This window comes from Mustela nigripes, chromosome 5, assembly GCF_022355385.1.
Source record: "Mustela nigripes isolate SB6536 chromosome 5, MUSNIG.SB6536, whole genome shotgun sequence".
Classification (NCBI taxonomy): Eukaryota; Metazoa; Chordata; class Mammalia; order Carnivora; family Mustelidae; genus Mustela; species Mustela nigripes.
The window spans coordinates 60878904-60898977 of record NC_081561.1 but is presented as its reverse complement, the minus strand read 5'-3'; the positions used below and the strand labels follow the sequence as shown (position 1 = coordinate 60898977).

Genomic DNA, 20074 nt, shown 5'->3' with positions numbered 1-20074 from the left:
GAAACATTGAAAAACACCACCCTAAGACCGGGATCTGAGAGAAAGTAGTTAACTTGGAGAGTTCATGTGGCACCCATGGGGAGGGGAAGAAGTGATACAGGAGGGAAGGCAGCCACGAGGGAGGATGCTTTCAGGCCAGCTTCCACTGGGGAAATCCAGAGGGCATCGCCTCCGAGTCATGCCATGTGCGCTAAGGGAGCCCAGGTATTTATTCACTAGCTCCTGGCCGGCTTTCATTGACAGTCTTGGAAACCAGAACATGCTGGCACTAGCTATTGGCCATATCCTGCAGTAGTGACCGGGGCATAAGAAAAAGAGAGATATGGGTGGTCAGTGCCCCCTGCTACACTATTGTTACTTAGAATAATAGAAAGTGGGGGTGCCTGGGTGGCTCAGTCGTTTGGGCGTCTGCCTTTGGCTCAGGTCATGATCTCAGGGTCCTGGGATCGAGCCCCGCATCGGGCTCCCTGCTCGGTGGGGAGCCTGCTTCTCACTCTCCTGCTTGTGTTCCCTCTCCTGCTTGTGTTCCCTCTCTCGCTGTGTCTCTGTCAAATAAATAAAAAAATCTTTAAAAAAATAATAGAAAGTGCTATTAGGAGAAAATTTTTGATATGAATAATCACAAGCAGCACTTTTCACAAAGCCCTCAGGGAGACCCAGCTGTCATGTAGGTGCTGCTGGACTGAACAGGGTCAATGTTTCTTATGGTCAGTCATACATCATCAGGGTGCTTCAAGTCTAACCCATCTTTCCTAGAGATGCAATGTTACAAATTGTGTTTTTTTTTCTTTTAAGATTTTATTGTAAGTAATGCCTGCACCCAGTGTGGGGCTCGAACTTACAGCCCTGAGATCAAGAGTCGCATGATCTACCAGCTGAGCCAGCCAGGTGCCCCACCCTGTTCTTTTCTCCCGAGCTCATTCTGTGGTCTTTCTGAGAAGTGTTTCCTCTGATGTCTCATCTCTTAAGCGTTTCCAAAGGACAATGACTTTGCAGAAATCATTTCTTGAGTCAGAGGCATAGTGGCTTTTCTGTATCTGATTATGCTGGACACGCATTCTTAAGTGTTGCCATCACAGGATTGTTGGCTGCATTGGCTTGCAACTCCCACTTCCTTCCAATCTTTCTTTCCCTCAAAACCTGTGCCTACTAGAGAATGCAACTCGACTTCAGGAAGACTTGCTCATTCACTTTTCTTTTTTTGCCCTGTTATCTTAAAATATCATGCTTCTTTTTCAAAGAAACTAAGGGGAATCCCAGAAAACTTCCCAAAGGAGGTGACAATTGGCTTGTGCAAAATTTTGGCACGTGTATGGGGACTTAAGTGTGGGAACTGCTTGAGAAAAGGCCAGGAAGTATGGCAGGTGTTTGTACTGATGATGTTCCATTTGTTCCTCCAAATCCATTCTTCATTTTTCTCCACCCTGCTCTGTGTCCTGGGAGATGACAGTTAGGGACTACACCAACAGACCTCCTTGTCCTACAGTTTCCGGTTGGGTGCAGGCAGTGGAAGGCACCAGCAGAAGTGTGGCATTTTTTCATTCCCACTGTGGCGGCATCCCTCCACCAAAGCTCCTGCCAGGTAATGGTTTTATCCCTTCAGCCCTAGGAGTGCTAACAGGTATCACACCATTTCTTACTGCTCTTCCTAAACTCTACCCACAACTTTGAAAGAGCTGCTGTATTAAGCTCTTCTTAAATTATCCATTTTGAGTGTGCCATCTGTTTCCTGCCAGGTCCCTGATTGATGCACTGTGTTTGATTAATGGGTATTAGTTCAGACTAGTTGGAGCATGAAGTGTTGTGTGATGAAACAGCAAAACATTATGTAGGAACAGTAGGCGGAGAACAGATGGTGAAGGGGCTTGTCTTCCAGGCCAGGGAATGGGAACCTTAGAGGGTTTTAGACCAGGAGTGACATGCTCTAAGAAAACTAATTTGGCAGCTGCATGTAGAAGAGTTTAACATTCAGAGATGGGAAGACAAGTTAGGAGATGATTACAACTGCTCTTACAGGAAGATGTGTACTTTGTAATTATCAGATTGGCAGAGCGCCAAAGATTTGATAGCACAGCAGGTTGATCAGGATGTAGAGAAGCAGTGCTCACAGACATCACTAGTGAGGGCATAATTTTATAAACCTCTTTGAAAGGCAATTTGATAATATCTATCAATATTGTAAATGATCATAAGCTATTGGTCCAGCAATTCCTCATTTAGGTGCTTAACCTATAGACAACATTGCACAAATCCTAAATAATTTATATGTAAGACTATGTAGCATTTTTCTAATGGCTCAATTTTGAAACAACCTAAATGTCCATCGTTAGAGGCTGGTAAACAAGTATAGCACAGGGACGCCTGAGTGGCTCTGTGGGTTAAGTTTCTGCCTTTGGCTCGGGTCGTGATCTCAGGGTCCTGGGATCGAGCCCCACATCGGGCTCTCTGCTCAGTGGGGAGCCTGCTTCCCCCTCTCTCTCTGCCTATCTCTCTGCCTACTTGTGATCTGTCAAATAAATGAATAAACTCTTAAAAAAAAAAGTATAGCATAGCACAGTCCATGGAATGGAATACTATGCAGCAGTTAAAGAGAATGAAACTACCATGTCTTCATGTGGGAAGATAGCCTAATAGTTTACATAATATGCTTCTATTTGGGTGGGAGGATAAAAGGATATTTTTCACATAAGTTTATAAATGCAAAAAAAAAAAAACAGAATAAAGGAAACAGGGACAGGATGATTGCTCTCTGAAGAGAACTGAATGGCTAGGATCAAACAAAGGGAGATTTTCCTTTCATTCTAATCTTATTGTCCCTGTGCATAAATTACCTGTGTTAAAAAATCCACTGCACTGCCATCTTAGACTCAAACCTCTACCTTGAGAACAGTTCAAAATATCAGGCTACGTATAGCTTTCTTGGCGAAATAACACAACTGCGAGGTATTCAACTAAAAATAATAATAATATTATCTTCACAACACAGCATTTGTTGAATGTTGAGCTTTATTACCAGGTAAGTAAATGGCCTTGAATTGTCTTGCCTGGTCTTGTCAGTTCTTAAAGTTCAGAGTGAGTACAGTATCTGAAAAACTGGAAGACAGGTCTGTGACTAGTAACTGCATCCTTTTGTGACTGTTCCTGATCCAAGTAGGTAGTGGGCAGAGAGGTCATTCAGGGAATTCAGCCCCTGGATGGGTGTTTGATATAAACGCTTCACTTAATGTCTTTTCTGAACTGGAGAGGTTATAAGGCACTGCTCTTTCAGAGCTTTCAGAATTTCTCTGTCAGGATTGCTCTTTCATTCATCTTCACCTAAACTGTATGCTCCGTAAAGGAAGACCACAGGCTTGTTGGCCATTGCATTCTTAGTGCCCAGCACTGAGCAGGTGCCTAGTAGTTGCTCAAGTATTTGTCCAGTTGAATCAAACATGGCTTTCTGTGTCATATTGCCCCTGCCCTTCCTGGATAAATAATTGACTCTTCATCTCCCTTTGTCTTGATTGCAATGACCAACTTATCTTCTTCATAAGAGAAGGAAAATAGTCAAGTAGTGTGACTAAGTTTCCGAGTTAATGAGACTTTTTATTTTTTTAAAATATTTTATTTATTTATTTGACAGAGAGATCACAAGTAGGCAGAGAGACAGGCAGAAAGCAGGCTCCCCGCAGAGCAGAGAGCCCAATGCGGGGCTCAATCCCAGGACCCTGAGATCATGACCTGAGCCGAAGGCAGAGGCTTTTACCCACTGAGCCACAGTGGGTGTAAGTGCCCCGAGACTTTGGAATTAAGTGCAATTTAGTCATCTAATTTCTGTGATACTAGAGTAATTGCATGATGTTTCTAAAACATTGTATTACCTTGTAACATTACCCATAGAAAGTTGAATCTTTACATCTTGCTGCTTTAGTTCATTTCCTAGTTAATACAATTAAAACTTTTTTTGTCAATAACTCCTGCATTGCAGTCAGAACTTCAGGATTAGAACTTATATATATTGGCCATTTCTCATATTTTTATGGGGTTGATACTCTGGAGAGATACTTTACAATTATGTAATACTGTACTGAATTATGTCTAACATAGCCAATCATAAATGAAGTTTGATAAACTTGACTGCTTGACTAATGTGTAATTTTATTGCTTCCTTAGAGGTTTTTTGTTTTTTTTTAACTTTTTAAAAAGATTTATTATTTTAGAGAGAGCAAAAGGGGGCACAGAGGGAGAATCTCAAGCAGACATAGTTCTATCCCAAGGCTCTGAGACTATGACCTAAGCTGAAATCAAGAGTCCAAGCTTAACCCACTGAGCCACCCAGGCGCCCCCCAATGACTTTTTTATGAAAATATATAGTTATCACATTTATTGGTGCAATATGCCCTCACTATAATGACATAGTATATTAAATTTGCTTAATAAAAACATAGTAACTCTAATTAAGCTTTTTTTTTTTTCTTTTTAAGTTATCTCTATGCCCAGCATGGGGCTTAAATTCACAGCCTGAGACCAAGAGTCGCATGCTCTACCAGCTGAGCCAGCCAAGCGCCTCCCAATCAATGACTTTGATTCGGGTTTTTTTTTTTTTTGGTTAAAAAAAACAACCATCACAGTTTAAGTCTAGGGAAAATGTAGCAATGTCTAGTTTTCTGAAATGCCAGAAAGACTTGAGAGGATAGGATAAATAGGCAAGATCTGCTGCAGGCCGAACTGACAGGATTTGGAAGTCTGGTATTACAAATCGGCCAGCTCAGGGACCAGATGCAGACCGCAAAAAATGTTTTGCTTGGTTTGTACGTTGTTTTTTAAAAACACTTAAATTTGTCTGCTAAGTGACTTGGTCCCCCACTCCCTAATGACTTTCTCCCAACAACCTGACCTTACCTGCTTGGCTCTCATAAGCATCGAATGCCTGGAGAAGAGCAACATCATAGAAAGAAATACGGAGGGTGCCTGGGTGGCTCAGTGGGTTAAGCCTCTGCCTTCAGCTCAGGTCATGATCTCAGGGTCCTGGGATCGAGTCCCACATTGGGCTCTCTGCTCAGCAGGGAGCCTGCCTCCCCTCTCTGCCTCTCTCTTCCTCCTTGTGATCTCTCTCCCTCTGCCAAATAAATAAATGAAATCTTAAAAAAAGAAAAAAAAAAGAAAGAAAGAAAGAAAGAAATATGGAACTTGGGAGGGAAAGAAATGAAAATGATTTTAAGAATATATGAATTTGACAGGCAAGTGAGCCCACTGTCAGAACTGCACACAGAGGTTCAACATGCATACAACATGCATACAAAGAAGCTAAAGGTAAACCCTTGGGTAATACTCAAATTCAAGGGCTGCTGGAATCATAATGAAAGGAAAGAACTGTCCTAAGAGACATAGGGTAGAGTAAAGCTGTGGAGGTCAGAAAGAGAACTTCAAAAGTTAGAGGAAAGCTCAGCTGAGATTAGCAAGCACCAACTATGGTTCAAACAGCCATGATTTTGTTTTTATTATCTACTACAGACTGCAGGGACTTTTTTTTTGGATGCAACTACTTAACTGTCCTGTGGAAGTTCTGTCCGCAAATAGGAATGACAAGCCCATCAGTGCCATAAGCATGTTTTTTTTTTTTTTCCTGAAGGGCACTTGGTATTAAACTGTCTTTAGAAGCATTGCTTTACAATACCAGTCCGAGTTTCTTATGTGAACACATAGTTGAGAATTTCATTACATGTTGTCTCTTTTTATTACCAGAATTCATTCTACGAAGCAACAGATTTTTATTTTTGCCCCTTTCCTTTGTAGATGTTGCACATTGTGACATGATTAGGCTTATTTCAAGTCAGCCGATAGTTGAAGGAAAAAAATTCCAGATTCATCTCTAGCTAGAACAGAGCTTGGTAGGCCACAATTTTTACCGGCCTCAGTTATGCCTGGGTGACTCTATCCTTGTTCCTCCTTCTCATTTGTTATCTTGCTACATTTCACATATCCTAAAAGCTACCTTAAGTTCTTTTTTGGAACAAGATAGAACATATAAATACTTAAAGTACTACAAGCATTTTAATGCCTGTGGTCATTATTAAAATCATGTCTGCAGTTATAAGGCCACTAGACCCAAAAAAGCTTTTGAAACTCTTAAATTTCCACTTAGGAATAATGGGTGATAACAGGGCAGAATGCCAAATATGTAATAGTTGAAAATTATAGCAAAGTGTGTGGAAAAAATTAAGTCTCAGCTAGTTGGTTTTTCTGTGAGGATATGTAGGATATTTATTCCTGAGCTATCAGGAAAAGCATTTTGCCCTCTTTAATGACTTTGGAAGCTCTCTTTCCAACTCAACTAACACTATTCAAAATCACTATGTTGTAGGGGTTTCGAAGGTGGGCTCTGAAGCCACACCACCTGGTTTCAAATTCTAGTCCACGTAAGCTGTGTGACTCAGGCGACTGACCGGCCTCACCTGAAAAATGGTGCTAACAGAACCTCCCTCATAAGATTTTCTGGACTTTGACATGTTTACATGAGTAAGGTGCTTAGAACATTGTCTGTGACCTTTTAAGGGCACAAAAAAACTGGTAGCTATAATTATTATTGCTTTACAGTAGGTTAAGCCTCATGAGCCTCCTGGGGTCAATGCCAAAACTCTGGATCAAAACAACTAGATGCGTAGCTGGATTCCAGAAGCCAAAGCGAATGTGCACCTGAACACCGGTCTCAACACCGGTCTACGCACCGCCCTGCCGAGTAATACCTGTGGAAGTCAAACCTTCAATTCAAGAGCTCTCAATTACTAGTGTTTTGCACAGGTTTGATACCATACTTTACATTAACTGGCTCCTAACAGAGCACTATTAAATTCATTTATTAAATATTTACTGAGGGCCTACTTTGTCATTAAGTTTTAAACGCCACAAACCACTAATAACCAACACACACCCACACTCTTCCTCTTGCTGCTTCAAACGATCATGGTCAAATCAAAGCTACTACACATTACTGAAACAGCAAAAATGCTTCAAAGTGTTAGACCTATGGTGAATTTAATGGAAATCACAAGTAGGAGCCTATCACAATCTCATGCCTTAAAATACTGAAAAAATACAAAGTATGAAAACAATAAGTAAACTCTGAGGTCCCATTAGCAGGAGCTGGTCCCACACGGGAAGTATTTGGTAGGAGTGAAGAACACAGCGACAACTGTTTAGTCCCACTGGATCATTCGCTCTTCTTCAGGGAGAATACTCCAGTTCGGGGAGGCCATATCCCGGGCCAGCCAGTTGAAATCGTCGACGTCGTTCCAGTTATTTCTGCTCCTATCTAAACCAGAGCCCTCGAAGTCCTTGTCGATGCCCGGGTAGCTCCAGGTATAGGGGGCGAACTGGATCCCGCTGCAGTCCTCCACGATGGCCCTGCTGGTCACCTGCAAAAAGATACGGGTGTCTCTCGTAGTGTGTACGCGGAGCTGTTGGCAGGCCACGGCCAGCACGCAATCACTGCAGTCCTCCAGGAACACAGAGGTGGACACCGGGCCGCAGAGCAGTGTGCAACTTCGGGCTTTGGCCAGCCGCACGGTGTTGGGATTGCCATACAGTTTGATTGTGCATTTGCTCAGATCGGTCAAAAGGACGTCGCGCTGGTGCAGCTCCTCCGCCCGCTTCTCCAAGGCTTGGGACTCCACATTGGAGAAGCCGCAGACAAAGCTGGAGCCGATGCCTCCCTCCTCCTTCAATGGCGGCGGGGAGGTCGGGACGCCTTCCGCGGCCGGGGCGCCAGGACCCGCGTCGACTTTGGTGCCCGAAGCAGCGTCCTTCCTCCGGGTCTTGAAGGCGAAACGCTTTTTGGGTTGCAGCTCCTGGCGCCGCTCGGCCAGGATCGCCTGCAGCCGCGTCAGCGCCTCCTGTGCCTGCCGCAGGTCGTAGGCGGCCAGAAACAAAACCGAGTCGTTGAGAAGTTTCTGCAGGCCCTGGAGCCGAGCAGCCGCCTCCTCCAGCTGCTCCATGGATTCCCCGCTCTTCAGAAGCTCTCCCACCGCCGCTTGCTCCCGAGAGAAGGCGGCGGCGAAAAAGTCGCTCTTCTCCTCCTCCACCTCCTGGTTCTGCCGCTTTTGCTTCCGCCTTTCTACCTCCAGTTGCCGCTCTTGTTCTCGTCTTTGAAGTCGTTCAGGCACCATGCTCCGGTCCCGCGGCGAACCCATGGCCCCGTTTGCCGCGGCAGCGGAGCAACCAGCGCTCTCCATCTTGACATCCAGTTTCCTTTCTCCTACCTTGCGTCCTCAGGGCGCGCCCTCCCTGGGGCCGCCCACCAACGCGTCCTGTGATTGGCCGGACACGCTTACGTCAGCCCCGGCCTTATTTTCTTCGCCCATTGGTCCCTCTGCGTCGAAGGGGGCGGGGATATGAGGCGGGGCCGAGTGACAAGAGGGGTGGGGAGACAAAGGTCCTGGTGGATGGGTGGGGTGGGAGACAGGAGGGGGAAGCTTTTTTTCCTCTTAAAGGGGCAGGACTTATATCCGGAATTGTGGGGTGAGTTGCAGCAGCGGCAGCTGCACATGTGGGTTTGTTTATAAGAACAAGGTTAGAAACTCGCAGGCCTCCCCCTCCCCCCGGCTCCTCCCTACTACCCCCTTACGGGCCGGAGATCCGCTACTGGTGGGGGGAATGTGTGCGTATGGTGGGTGGGGGGGACAGGTAGTGGTGAGGAAGATGGAGGGGGGGTATATTGCACCGCCCGGCCCGCGCCGGAGGAAGCGGCAGCTGGAACAGCTGGCTAGGGAGCCGCTTGCATGCCTCTGGTTTTTTCTTTTCCTTTCCACCACCCCCTCCCCCAACCCATTCCTGCCGTCCCCAAACCCTTATTCTACCCGCCTTCCCCTCTCAGCCGCAGCCGTTCGGCGTGGCCTGGGGTCTCCTGGATTCCCGCAGGCACTTACGGGGGCGGGAGTAGGCGAGGGGCACCCGGATGGGAGAGACTGGGTTTCTCATTGCAACCGGGTTCCGGGGGCCCAGGGGTAGTCTAAAAACGGATTACTATTTTTTTGGCCAATTGCTGCGGTCGGAGGGGTGGGGGCGGGGGAGGGTGAGATTCCACACCCCCTTCCTCTTCCTCCCACGTCCCCCCTCCCCACTTCGCGGTCCCTCCCTCCGCAGCTGAGCGCTGCTGGCGGCGCGGGGGTGACACTCCCAGCCCCCGGCTCTGCAGCTCTCCGTGGGGCCGTCGGTCTTTAGGAAAGCCTTGGGGGAAATGTTACATTATTTCTAGAGGTGGTGGGAGGGATTTGTCACCGGAAGTGAATGAGCCTAGCCCAAAGTCAGGATCAGGCGGAGGTGTTAGTGGGCCGCCGAGACGGCGTAGTCAGTAGCAAAACGCCGGGCAACCGGCGGGCTCAGAGCCGAGACGCCGCCGGCTGCGTGCCCGCCGCAACCTCGCGTGCTGGGTGCAGCCCGCCGAGCGCGGGGCGCGTCTTTAACCCCGCCCGCCCTGCAAGGCTTTGGTTTCACCCTGCTCTCCGCCGCGTTCCCAGCCTCCACCGTTTCTAATTGGGGGTATTTGTCCAAGAAACTGTCACTTGAAATTTCACTGATACGTCTGCATTTGGATGCAGAGAAAGATGGGAAGAAACGAGAAAATTAAGACTTATTTCCAGTTTTTCACGCCCCACTGTCCTCCTTCCCTTCCCATTTAAAACAACAAAACACAACACATAAATTCCTGTATTTCTCCACTGCAGGCAAGCACAGATCACAGCGCTCGTCAAATTGCTCGCCAGGGTGAGGGGTGGGGGTGTCCAGTGTGTATGTGTGTGCAGCGGCTGGAAACCAGGAACTGGGTGGTAAAATTTTTCTGTGTTTGTACTTGTATATATTCTTCGTTTTCGTCCGCTTTGTTTTATGTGCAAGCTGGATAAGGCTTTTTGCTTTTTGTGAGGTTTGGTTCTGAGGCTGGTGAATGAGATGTAGCTGGTTATCTTGTCTAAATCGGGGGAATGCAATAGCCGCTTTATTTTGTAAAGAGTTGATTTAAGCAAGGAAGGTTTAAGATTTATTTTGCTAGGGAAACAACAAAAAACAAAAACCGACCTGCCTTCCTTAAGTTTTTCAGCAGTTGAACTTGTCGCACTCAAATTAAGAAAGTTTGTAGCGGAACGAGGTTTACTGGAGCTGCAGGTGCATGAGGCAACATTTCTGTGTTAGCCACAGTGAATCTGTTGGTGGTTGGTAGTGTCTGTTATCGTAAGTGGAATTGAACGTCGTGAGACCTTCCCGAGAACTTCATTTCTGCCCCCAAACAGGTTTTGACATAAAGGCCAGTAGACCTTGGAAGTTTCTGAATAGTTCAAACTCTCTCTCTCTCTTTTTTTTTTTTTTAAGATTTATTTATTGGACAGAGAGATCACAAGTAGGGAGAGAAGCAGGCAGAGATGGGGGTGGGGGACAGGGGGGAGCAGTCTCCCTGCTGAGCAGAGAGCCCTGTGGGAGGCTCGATCTCTGGACCCTGAGATCACAACTAGAGCTGAGGCAGAAGCTTAACCCACTGAGCCACCCAGGCACCCCAGTTCAAACTCTTATGAGAAAGAATAGCCCCTTCCTGTCCTTTGATGAAAACATGCAGGTCAGCCTATTGGCACCTCCCCTTACCCTGCCCCCCCCCCCACACTGAAGGCAGTTTCAGAGACTGATGTGGAGCCTGAGTGGGAATGGGCGGGGGTTGGTGATGTGATCCTCATGAAACATTGGCTTGACAGTTCCCTGCAGCCCCCAGCAGAGCTGCAAGCCAAGGTAGGTGGCCAAGATAGGAACATGAAGCTACATTTTTATGTTCAAAAGCAACAGGAGAGCCAGAAAATCTCTAGCAGGTGCCAGGCTGTATTGGGGTCTTTCTTCTGATATTTGAGGGCAGTCAGTTCAGTGTGCATCCTTGAAAGGGATCCCAAGTCCTGAGAGGGGAGGGCCTGTTCCAATGCCGGGAGACAGGGTGATTTCATGACAACAATGTGACATGTGGCAAAAGGCAAACAGCACAAGAACTCTGAATCCTACTTTCAAAATTTCAAAGAGCTTGTGAATCAAGGACTGCTTTTCTCTTTGAGGCATCTTGAAAGACTCCTAAAGTGTTCCAGACTTCAAAAATTACTTAACAAACATTTATGGTTTATGATTCTGTTGTGAGATTGATTTTTTAACATCTTCAAAATTTCAAACCTAGTAAGAGGGACAGTGAAGGGGGTGGGTTCTCATCACCTGAGCTTCAAGTTACCAACTGACAGCCTGGTTTCTTCCAAAACTCTGGCCACTTACACACCCCATCCCATCCCCCTAATTATTTTACAGCAAATCCTAGACATTGTATGATTTCATCTTTTACAATCTGTGAGTATTTCAGTATGTCTCAAAAGGATGAGGACTGCCTTTTTAAAACATGACCTACATACCATCACCACATTCCCGAAACATAGTGAAGTTTCCTTATTATCAGAGTTCCAGTCTGTATTCATATTTCCTTGATTATGCTATAATTTCCTCCCTTTTAAGTTACTTATTGACTAAGGATCCCAAAAAGTTCCACACAATGTGTCTAGTTGATCTGTTCCTTCAGTTACTTTAATCACTTCTAAAGCCACCCCCATGCCTGAGCAATTGTTGCGTTGGAAGAGCCTGATCATTTGTTCAGTAGAGTTTCTCCCTGTCTGGATGTTGCCGGTCGCATCTCCATACCGTATTGGATGCTAAGTATTTGTTGTATTCACTTGATCTTTTCATATCATTAGTGAATGTTTATGTATTAGTATGCCAAAGAAAATGAGAACATTTCAGCTCAAGAAGCAGTCTTCAGTTACGGCCAGACAGCCAGGAATAAGGCCTTTTGCTGTTCTGTGGAATTTAGCAGAGACCCGGTGTGGATGGGAGATACCAGGCAAACAAAGAGGTCCAGGCCCTGTTTTCTAGTAGCTGCATTCCAAAAAGGAGGTAACATCTTTCAGCAAATATTGACTATATAGCAGATATAAAGCATTCATTAAAGAGCTCTACATGCCAAATATTTAACATTAGGCAAATTTCCCAACTTAGTTGCTGACTTTCCTGACCCGGAAAGACGACAGCATGTCCTTGGCATGTGCTGTCCTTGCAAAGGCTCCAGGTTGGTCTGGGAAGCTCGACCGGAGCAGCCCCTTCCTTCCACCTCTGCCCCTAGCTCTCCTCGCCTTCAACCCCCTTCAGTTTTCTGGAACGCTTTTCATCATTGTACACCCAAGGCCATTTTTGAATCTAGCCTCAGTTTATGAAGCACTTGCTGAGCCCCCTGCTGAGCCCACAGACCCCTTCAGGCTGCCAAGGTGAATAAAGACAGAGTCCCTTTCCTCCTTGAGGAGGGCTAACTGGGCCAATAATGGCACAAACATGTAAAAGTGTAACAGTGACATCTGACAACAGTTACAGAAGAAAGAGGAACAGTGAGTGCTGCCAGGGGGAGGTTTGACCTTGTTGGGGAGATCAGTGAAGACTTCTGTGGGGCTTAAGTGAGGCTGGAAGGGTGAGTAAGCGTAAGAAGTGAGTAAGCACTGCAAAGTATCTTCTAGATGTATGGGCTCATGGAGTCACTGCTGACTTTCTGGAGAAAATTCCAGAGGACTGCTGTGGGCAGTAGACTTGGGCGGGGTGGGGGTGATGGTGGTAATGGAGCTAGTGACAAACACAGATAACTCTTTGGAGAAGTTCTCCTGCGAAGGGGAAGGGACAGTAACTGGGGGATAGGAGGAGGCCAGTGAGAGGTTTTTGTTTTTTACAAAGAAACATAAGGTTCATAGTAGAAGGGTCTTGAAAAGGCTAGGTAGGGGGAGTGGGTCCCAAAGCACAGGCACGGGTACAAGGATCCATCCTAAATAGAGCAACATTGCAATGTTGTTGTTTAAACTTTTTATTGTTGCATGTTTTCCAACATACACAAACTATTTGACCTCAGCCCACAGTAACAGATGCATGGTAATCGAAACAGAGGCTGTAAGAAACAGTAAATACGCTTACAATGTACACTAGATACTATTTTCTGTTCTACTTACTGCATTTCAGAAATACTAATCAAGGCCCCCTAAATTAAACTGCATTTTTTAAAAAAAATGCTGTATCAGCAGGAGAGGGTGCAGCTGTAGGTAAATTTGTATGTTTGGTAATCAGCAGCTGAGTCGGATGGTTTCTGTGTTCTCTATAAAGGAGGCAGTGAGGTCCTCTGCTGGATATGGGAGGGAAGGGTTGGGCTTCTCTATAAGTGTGGGTAAGGTTTGAAAGCTTTGTGGTGGGGGGGCGCCTGGGTGGCTCAGTGGGTTAATCCTCTGCCTTCAGCTCAGGTCATGATCTCAGGTCCTGGGATCCAGAACCACATCAGGCTCTCTGTTCAGCAGGGGGCCGACTCCCCCCCCCCCCCCCCCGCCACCTCTCTGCCTACTGTGGTCTCTCTCTCTGTGTCTAATAAATAAATAAAATCTTTTTTTTAAAAAAAAGAGAAAGAAAGAAAGAAAGCTTTGTGGGAAGAGGATCAGTATGTTGCCCAGAGAAGTGAGGCTGGGTGGTGTAGATTATCAGCACTCGGAGAATGAATGAGGGAATGACTGAGAACCTCCCAGAGACCAACTCAGGGAAGGGACATGGGGTGTGGGGTAGGCCCCAGGGAAGAAGCTGGTGTTGAGAGCCTGACCCTCAGAAGGCAGGGAATCCACGTAAAGCAACTTTTCCAAAAGAGTCTGAGGCTTGTCACCTGCAGTCCTTGGTTAATTCCGCATAAGACTCTTCAGGAAGTTCTATCATGGAGTGCCTGGGTAGTTCAGTTAAGTGCCTAACAGGCTCAGGTCATCATGGGGGGTGGCTACCCACATCAGACTCCCTCCTCTCCTTCTGCTCTGCTTCCTCCCCTCTCCCCCACTCCCCCTGTGTGTGCTCTCTCTCTCAAATAAATAAAATCTTAAAAAAAAAAAAAAAAGAAGAAGAAGAAGAAGAAGAAAAGAAAAAGAAAGTTCTGTCACTTCCCAGGAGCCCCACTGCCTGTCAGCAGATGAGCTTACCTCCTCTTCACAGAGGAAAAAGCTCACCAGTTGGGAACCTGAACTTGCCTCCCATCTCAATTATAGTTTGTCTGTGAAGATCCACCTCTTCATCTTTACCTTCTCAACCAAAGCAAAGCCATCCACCTGAGTTTCCATATCCCTTCCCCTTCATGTTTCTGGGACCTCCAGCCACACACAGCCTCTCTTCCTTCAGGATCTTTCCTCTCTCTTCTTCAGCATCTCCTTCCAGCAAGTAGGTTCCCTCAACTTACAACAATTTTCTTTTTGTCCCATCATCCACTTAAGTGGATGCTCTTTCTTCCTTTTCTCTCTCTTTTTTTTTTAAGATTTTATTTATTTATTTGACAGAGAGAGATCACAGGTAGGCAGAGAGGCAGGCAGAGAGAGAGGAGGAAGCAGGCTCCCTGCTGAGCAGAGAGCCCAATGTGGGGCCAATTCGAGGACCCTGGGATCATGACCTGAGCTGAAGGCAGAGGCTTAACCCCCTGAGCCACCCAGGTGTCCCGGGAGAGAGATAATCTTTTTTTTTAAAGATTTTATTTATTTATTTGACAGAGATCACAAGTAGACAGAGAAGCAGGCAGAGAGAGAAGAGGAAGCAGGCTCCCTCTGAGCAGAGATCCCGATGCAGGCCTCGATCCCAGGACTCTGGGATCATGACCTGAGCTGAAGGCAGAGGCTTTAACCCACTGAGCCATCCAGGCGCCCTGAGAGAGAGAGAATCTTAAGCAGGTTCTACACCCCGCACAGAGCCTGGTGTGGGGCTCAATCTCATGACCCTGGCCTGGGATTGTGATCTGAGCTAAAATCAAGAGTTGGATGCTTAATCAAGTGAGCCACCCAGGCGCCCCTACAGTGTTCTATTTTTTAAGAACAATTTTTGGGGTATAGGTAATTAGGTTTATTTTCCCCCCAGCTTTGCGGCCATTTAATTTGGTATATAACATTGTGTGAGTTTAAGCATACAGCATGATGGTTTGATATACATATGTGTGTATTGCAAAGTAACCACCACAAGAATTAGTTAATATATCCATCATTTCACATAGTTACCTTTCATGTGTGTGTCCGGTGAGAACTTTTAAGATCTACTCTCACAACAACTTTCAATACACAATACAGTGTTGTTAACTATAGCCACTGTGCTGTACGTCACATCTCCAGAACCTATTCATCTTATGACTGGAAGTTTGTACTTTTTTTTTTTTTTAAGATTTTATTTATTTATTTGAGATAAAATGAGAGGGAAAGAGAGAGAAAGAGCACAAGCAGGGGAAGCAGCAGGCAGAGGGAGAAGCAGACTTCTTTCTAAGCAGGGAGCCCCATGCAGGACTCGACCCCAGGACTCCAGGATCATGACCTGAGCCAAAGGCAGACGCTTAACCAACTGAGCCACTCAGGCACCCCTGGAAGTTTGTATGTTTTGACCATCTTCACCCATCCCTCCACAATCCCTTGCTCCTGGCAACCACCAGCCTACTCCCTTTTTCTATGAGTTTGGTTTTAACCACAGACTTTTGAAACCATAATCTACATATGCTATGTCTACATTTGCTATGTCTTAAAACCATAATCTACATTTCTCGATTGTCGTCCCTCCTTAGCCCCTTCTCATCTGACTTCTGCCTCTGTCACTTTATTTGAATGCAAGATTGCTCTCTTCCCCTCTAACTTCAAACCCGTTGCTGTTTGCAGCTCGAAGAGCTGAGTACCTCTTTTCGAAGCACAGCTCCTGGTTTTTAGTTCTGTGTCTGTCTCTTATCACTGCTGCTTCTTGTCTCCTTCATAGACTTCTCTCTGCCCACCCGTTAAATACCCGTGAAGTCAGGATTCTCTCCCGGTACCCCCTCCTCATCCTTCTCGCCTCCTTGGCCACCTTACCTTCTCCTAGGACTCCTGTCCACATGCTGACCACCTCTCCATTCCCTGCCTCCTCCACCTCTCTCCTAAGCCTGACCCTGAACTGCCAACACCCTTCTAGCAATTGCCAAGTCACTATTTACTGTCCTCGGAACTATCTTCTATCCAAAATACCTCATCTTAATAAAACAAACAAAAAATACCCCATCTGAAGTAGAGGGCCTAAAATGAAATCCTCTGTGCCCCAGTGATACTCTTTTTCTCCTCTATGTAAGTTTCGAGTCTTTGTTGCTGCATAACCATCCCAAAACTTAATGGCTTAAAATAACAATAATTTATTATTTCTCACAATTCTGTGGGCTCAGCTGGGGCTAGAGTGTTCAAGATAGCCTCCCTCCCACATCTGGGTCCTTAGTGCTAGCTGTTGCCTGGTGTACCTAGCTTCTCCTGGTGGTCTCTCCCTTATGCTTGGTCTCTTAGCCTGTGGTGGTTGAACTTCAACTTTGCATGGTGCCTGACTTCCAAAGGGGTATAAGCAGAGGCCACTAGGCCCATTTAGGCTTGGACCAAATCGGTACAGTGTCACTTCTAGTGCATTCTTTTGGTCAAAGCAAATCACAAAGCCACTGCAGATTCAAGGGGAGGAGAAACAGACTCCGCCTCCTGGTGGGTGGGGCCGGAGGCCTCTAGAGAGAGATGGAAGGAATGGGCCACCATCTTCGAGGGTAATCCGCCATGCTATATAATAGAAATTGTTCTGCTAACTCTTACATGACATTCACCATGTGCCAGGCAGTGGCTGAACATTTACATGTATTATCTTATTTAGTCTTAACATTCCTGCGAGGTAGGAACTACTGCTGTCTCCATTTAACAGACGAACAATTGAAGAAATGACAGTGATTTCCTCAGGACCAAGACCTAGCAAGTGGCAGAGCTAAGATTTGAGCCATCCTGGTTCCCGAGTCCAAGCTTCTAACACCACCCGACTGTGCTCCCAACGCCACATCGGTAAGCTCCCAAGCAGAAGGTGACGGTGCCTCATTCTCCCTCCCGGGGCCTCACAGCTGCAAGTCTCTCTCTCAGTTCTGGGCACCCCCCTCATCTTCTTCTCCCTGGGCTATTGTTCTAGACTCCCAGCTGGTTCCCTACCCAGTGCCACCTGGCGTTCCCCCAGCCCTCCAAGCCTCAGATAGTGACTGCCCTAAAACCCAACTGTTGAAGTCACTTCACTTCAAACTTCTGCTGCCTCCCTATTGTCCAGTACTGTTCCAATTCCTTAGTGCTGTTACCAGGCCCTTCTCAGCCTGTTCCAAGTGTACCTCCTCTGCCTCCTCTCCCACCAGTGCCACACCACACTCGCCATAACACCAGCACACCATGCTCACCCACTTCTACTTACTCGGCTGCACTTAGTCAGACCCAACCATGTGCTAGGCACTCTGCAAGGTGCTGAACACACAGACAGGGCCCCCCTCTGAGTTTACAGCCTAAGTGAGGGATACAGACAATGTGGTGGGATGATACACCCTCTAATGGGGGGAATCCTGGGTGCTAAGATCACCCACAGTAACCTAATCCAGACCAGAGGAATGGGGTGGGTAAAGGGGTGTCTTTTAGAAAACCTAAGCTGAATCTTGAAAAATGAGTGAGATCTAACTTGGAGAAGTGGGGGAAAGAAATCACTTATCACTCCTTTCTGTGGATATTCCTGGAGCACCAGCTATGATCTGGGTACCGTTCTAGGTGCTGGAAATACAACAGTGAGAAAGACAAGAAGTCCCTAGCCTGATGGCCAGGAAGCTAGGAGAGTTCCAGTGCCTCTAGCAATAGAGACATGGCAGTAAACCCGGACGTGAGAAAAAGATGTGTTCAATGAGAGCAGTGCCCTCTGCCCTGGCTGCACATTGGTAGTCCTGGGAGGAATCCCTGGGAATGGGACTTTGGCACTGGTGTTTTTTTTGTTGTTATTTTTTAAAAATTATATCTATTTATTTGACAGACAGAGACCACAAGTAGACAGAGAGGCAGAGAGAGAGGGGGAAGCAGGCTCCCTGCTGAGCAGAGAGCCTCATTCGGGGCTCGATCCCAGGACCCTGGGATTGTGGCCTGAGCCAAAGGCAGAGGCTTAACCCACTGAGCCACCCAGGCACCCCGACACTGGTGTTTTATAAAGCTCTCCATGTGGTCCTAGTGGGCAGCCAGGGTTGTAAGCCACCCTGTTTTAGGACCTGCAGCACATTAAAGCTGTAAGTGATCAGAGTTGAGCTTGGTATAGTGAGCCGAGGCCAGACCACCAGGGGTCTCGAAGTTTGGGCTTAACATTGAAGTGACTAGGAACTGGGGAAGGATTCTGACAGGATAATGACAGATGCAGATCACTTTTTCCTCCCCACCGTCCCTTAAGAAAGAATCGGGCTGGATGCTTTATGTGGAATGGATTCTCTTGGAACAAAAGTAACCTGATAACCAGTTTGGAGGCTGTCTCTGGAGCCAAGGAGAAGCGGAGGTCCCAGGCTACGATGAGGAGTGAAGAGAGAGAAGGAAGGGGGTAACATATGAGAGATTTAGGAGACTACACAGGACTCTGACTCACTGGAGGTGAGGGATAAAGGAGGGCAGAGAGTTGTGGAAGGTTTGGGCTTGAGGAGCTGGGTCCGTGGTGATCCTGGTGCGAGAGATAGTGAACCAGGAAGAGCATGTTTGGAGAGCGAGCTGGTGACTCCATTTGGGACCTGCTTCTTGCTTCCTTGTCCTACTGCCTGTGATTCTCTAATCTCCACGTGGGGGCCTTGCCTCCCACCAGACCCATTTTACACACCTCTTCCTGGAAGCCTTTCCAGATTCTGCCTTCCATTGGCTCTGGGTGAATGCCTATCCATTTGTGAGGTCAGTATCTATTTATAGATACGTATTCTATAGCTTGGGCTTCTCCAAGCATGGATGTGTCCTGTTCTAGCTGTCTGCCTAGCACAGTGCCAGCTACACAGGAAGTGCCTGATAGATGTTAAATAGATGAGTTAACAGCTGAAGACGGGCCAGAAGCAAGAGCTCTCCTAGCACTGTGATTAGAAGTTGGAAGGGGCTTCTTGTTCTTATTTCTAGGGAAAGGGACAGACAAAGTCCAGGGCCAGAGGAGGGTATTTGCTGAGCTGATCAGGAAAGAGGCTGAGTTAGAGGCTCCGAAGCTGTTGACTCATAGAAGGAGGGACAGATAGTCAGCTACCTAAATTGTCTTTTGAGTATCATTTCAAATTCTTTTTGTGGCAAAGGCATATACATCTCTAAAAAACTTTCCTGTATCTGCCCTTTCTCTTCCTGTCAGTGAAGTAGAGTGTCGGTAATAAGTGGACAGATCTGAGTTTAAATGCTGATTACTAGCTCTGTGACCCTGAGCATGATGCACAACCTCTCTGAGCTCAGTTTCCTCCAATTGTGAAGTGGAGATAAAGAAAAATATATTTCCCCCAGGATTGTTGTGATGTTAAGTAATGTGTGGGAAAAGTACCAACTATTGGGCAGACCTGTGGTAGACCGTCAGCTATTGCCTGTTCTCTTTCTGCCTGCCAGTTGCTGGACCTTTGTGCCAGAACATTTCTCAGTCCTCAAGGTGAGTAGTAGAAGCAGAATTTGCTAGGTGCATTATATACTGTCTCATAAAGGGCCCTTTACTGTCCAGGGTTTCTGCAATTCTGGGGATATTTGGGCATATGCTACATGTAAGTAGTCCTGCAAAAGAAAACGAGAGAATCCCAGGAAGAGAGACCTGTGCAAGCTCTGACGAATCCTTTAATATATCAGGATAAAACCTGGCTTATAGTTGAAGGGAAAAATAAGGATATGTGGTGATTCTTTTTTCTTGACAATTAATTCAGTTTAAAGAATTATATTAATAGAGCATATCATTTTTCTTTTTTCTTTTTCTTTTTTTTTTTTTTAAGTATTTCTTTTATGACAGCCTTTCTATCTATGAAATCTTTACCTTGGGGAACCACTGATCTTACCTCACTTTATAAATAAGGGAGTGTCAAACAGTTGTATGTTATGTAATACTAATGGAATGTGTCATATTTTCCCAAACTCTAAACTCTTTGACTGTAGACATCCTAAGGACTGTGGTTGTATCTACTGTTTTTTGGATCCCATAATCCCAGAATATGGCACCATGCCTAGCATGGGAGGCTGAC

At 46.3% G+C, this 20074-nt stretch overlaps 1 protein-coding gene across 1 annotated transcript; it reads right to left on the bottom strand.

Annotated features, from left to right (window-relative positions):
* Nucleotides 1-6997: 6997 nt before the first annotated feature.
* Nucleotides 6998-8293, bottom strand: TBCC (tubulin folding cofactor C). The gene has a single exon (XM_059400444.1). It carries the CDS (start codon nucleotides 8208-8210, stop codon nucleotides 7176-7178), a length of 1035 nt encoding a protein of 344 aa, XP_059256427.1. The 5' UTR covers nucleotides 8211-8293; the 3' UTR covers nucleotides 6998-7175.
* Nucleotides 8294-20074: the final 11781 nt, after the last annotated feature.

Coding starts and splice junctions, on each gene's coding strand:
- TBCC (XM_059400444.1), bottom strand. CDS start 8,210: ATGGAGAGCGCTGGTTGCTCCGCTGCCGCGGCAAACGGGGCCATGGGT.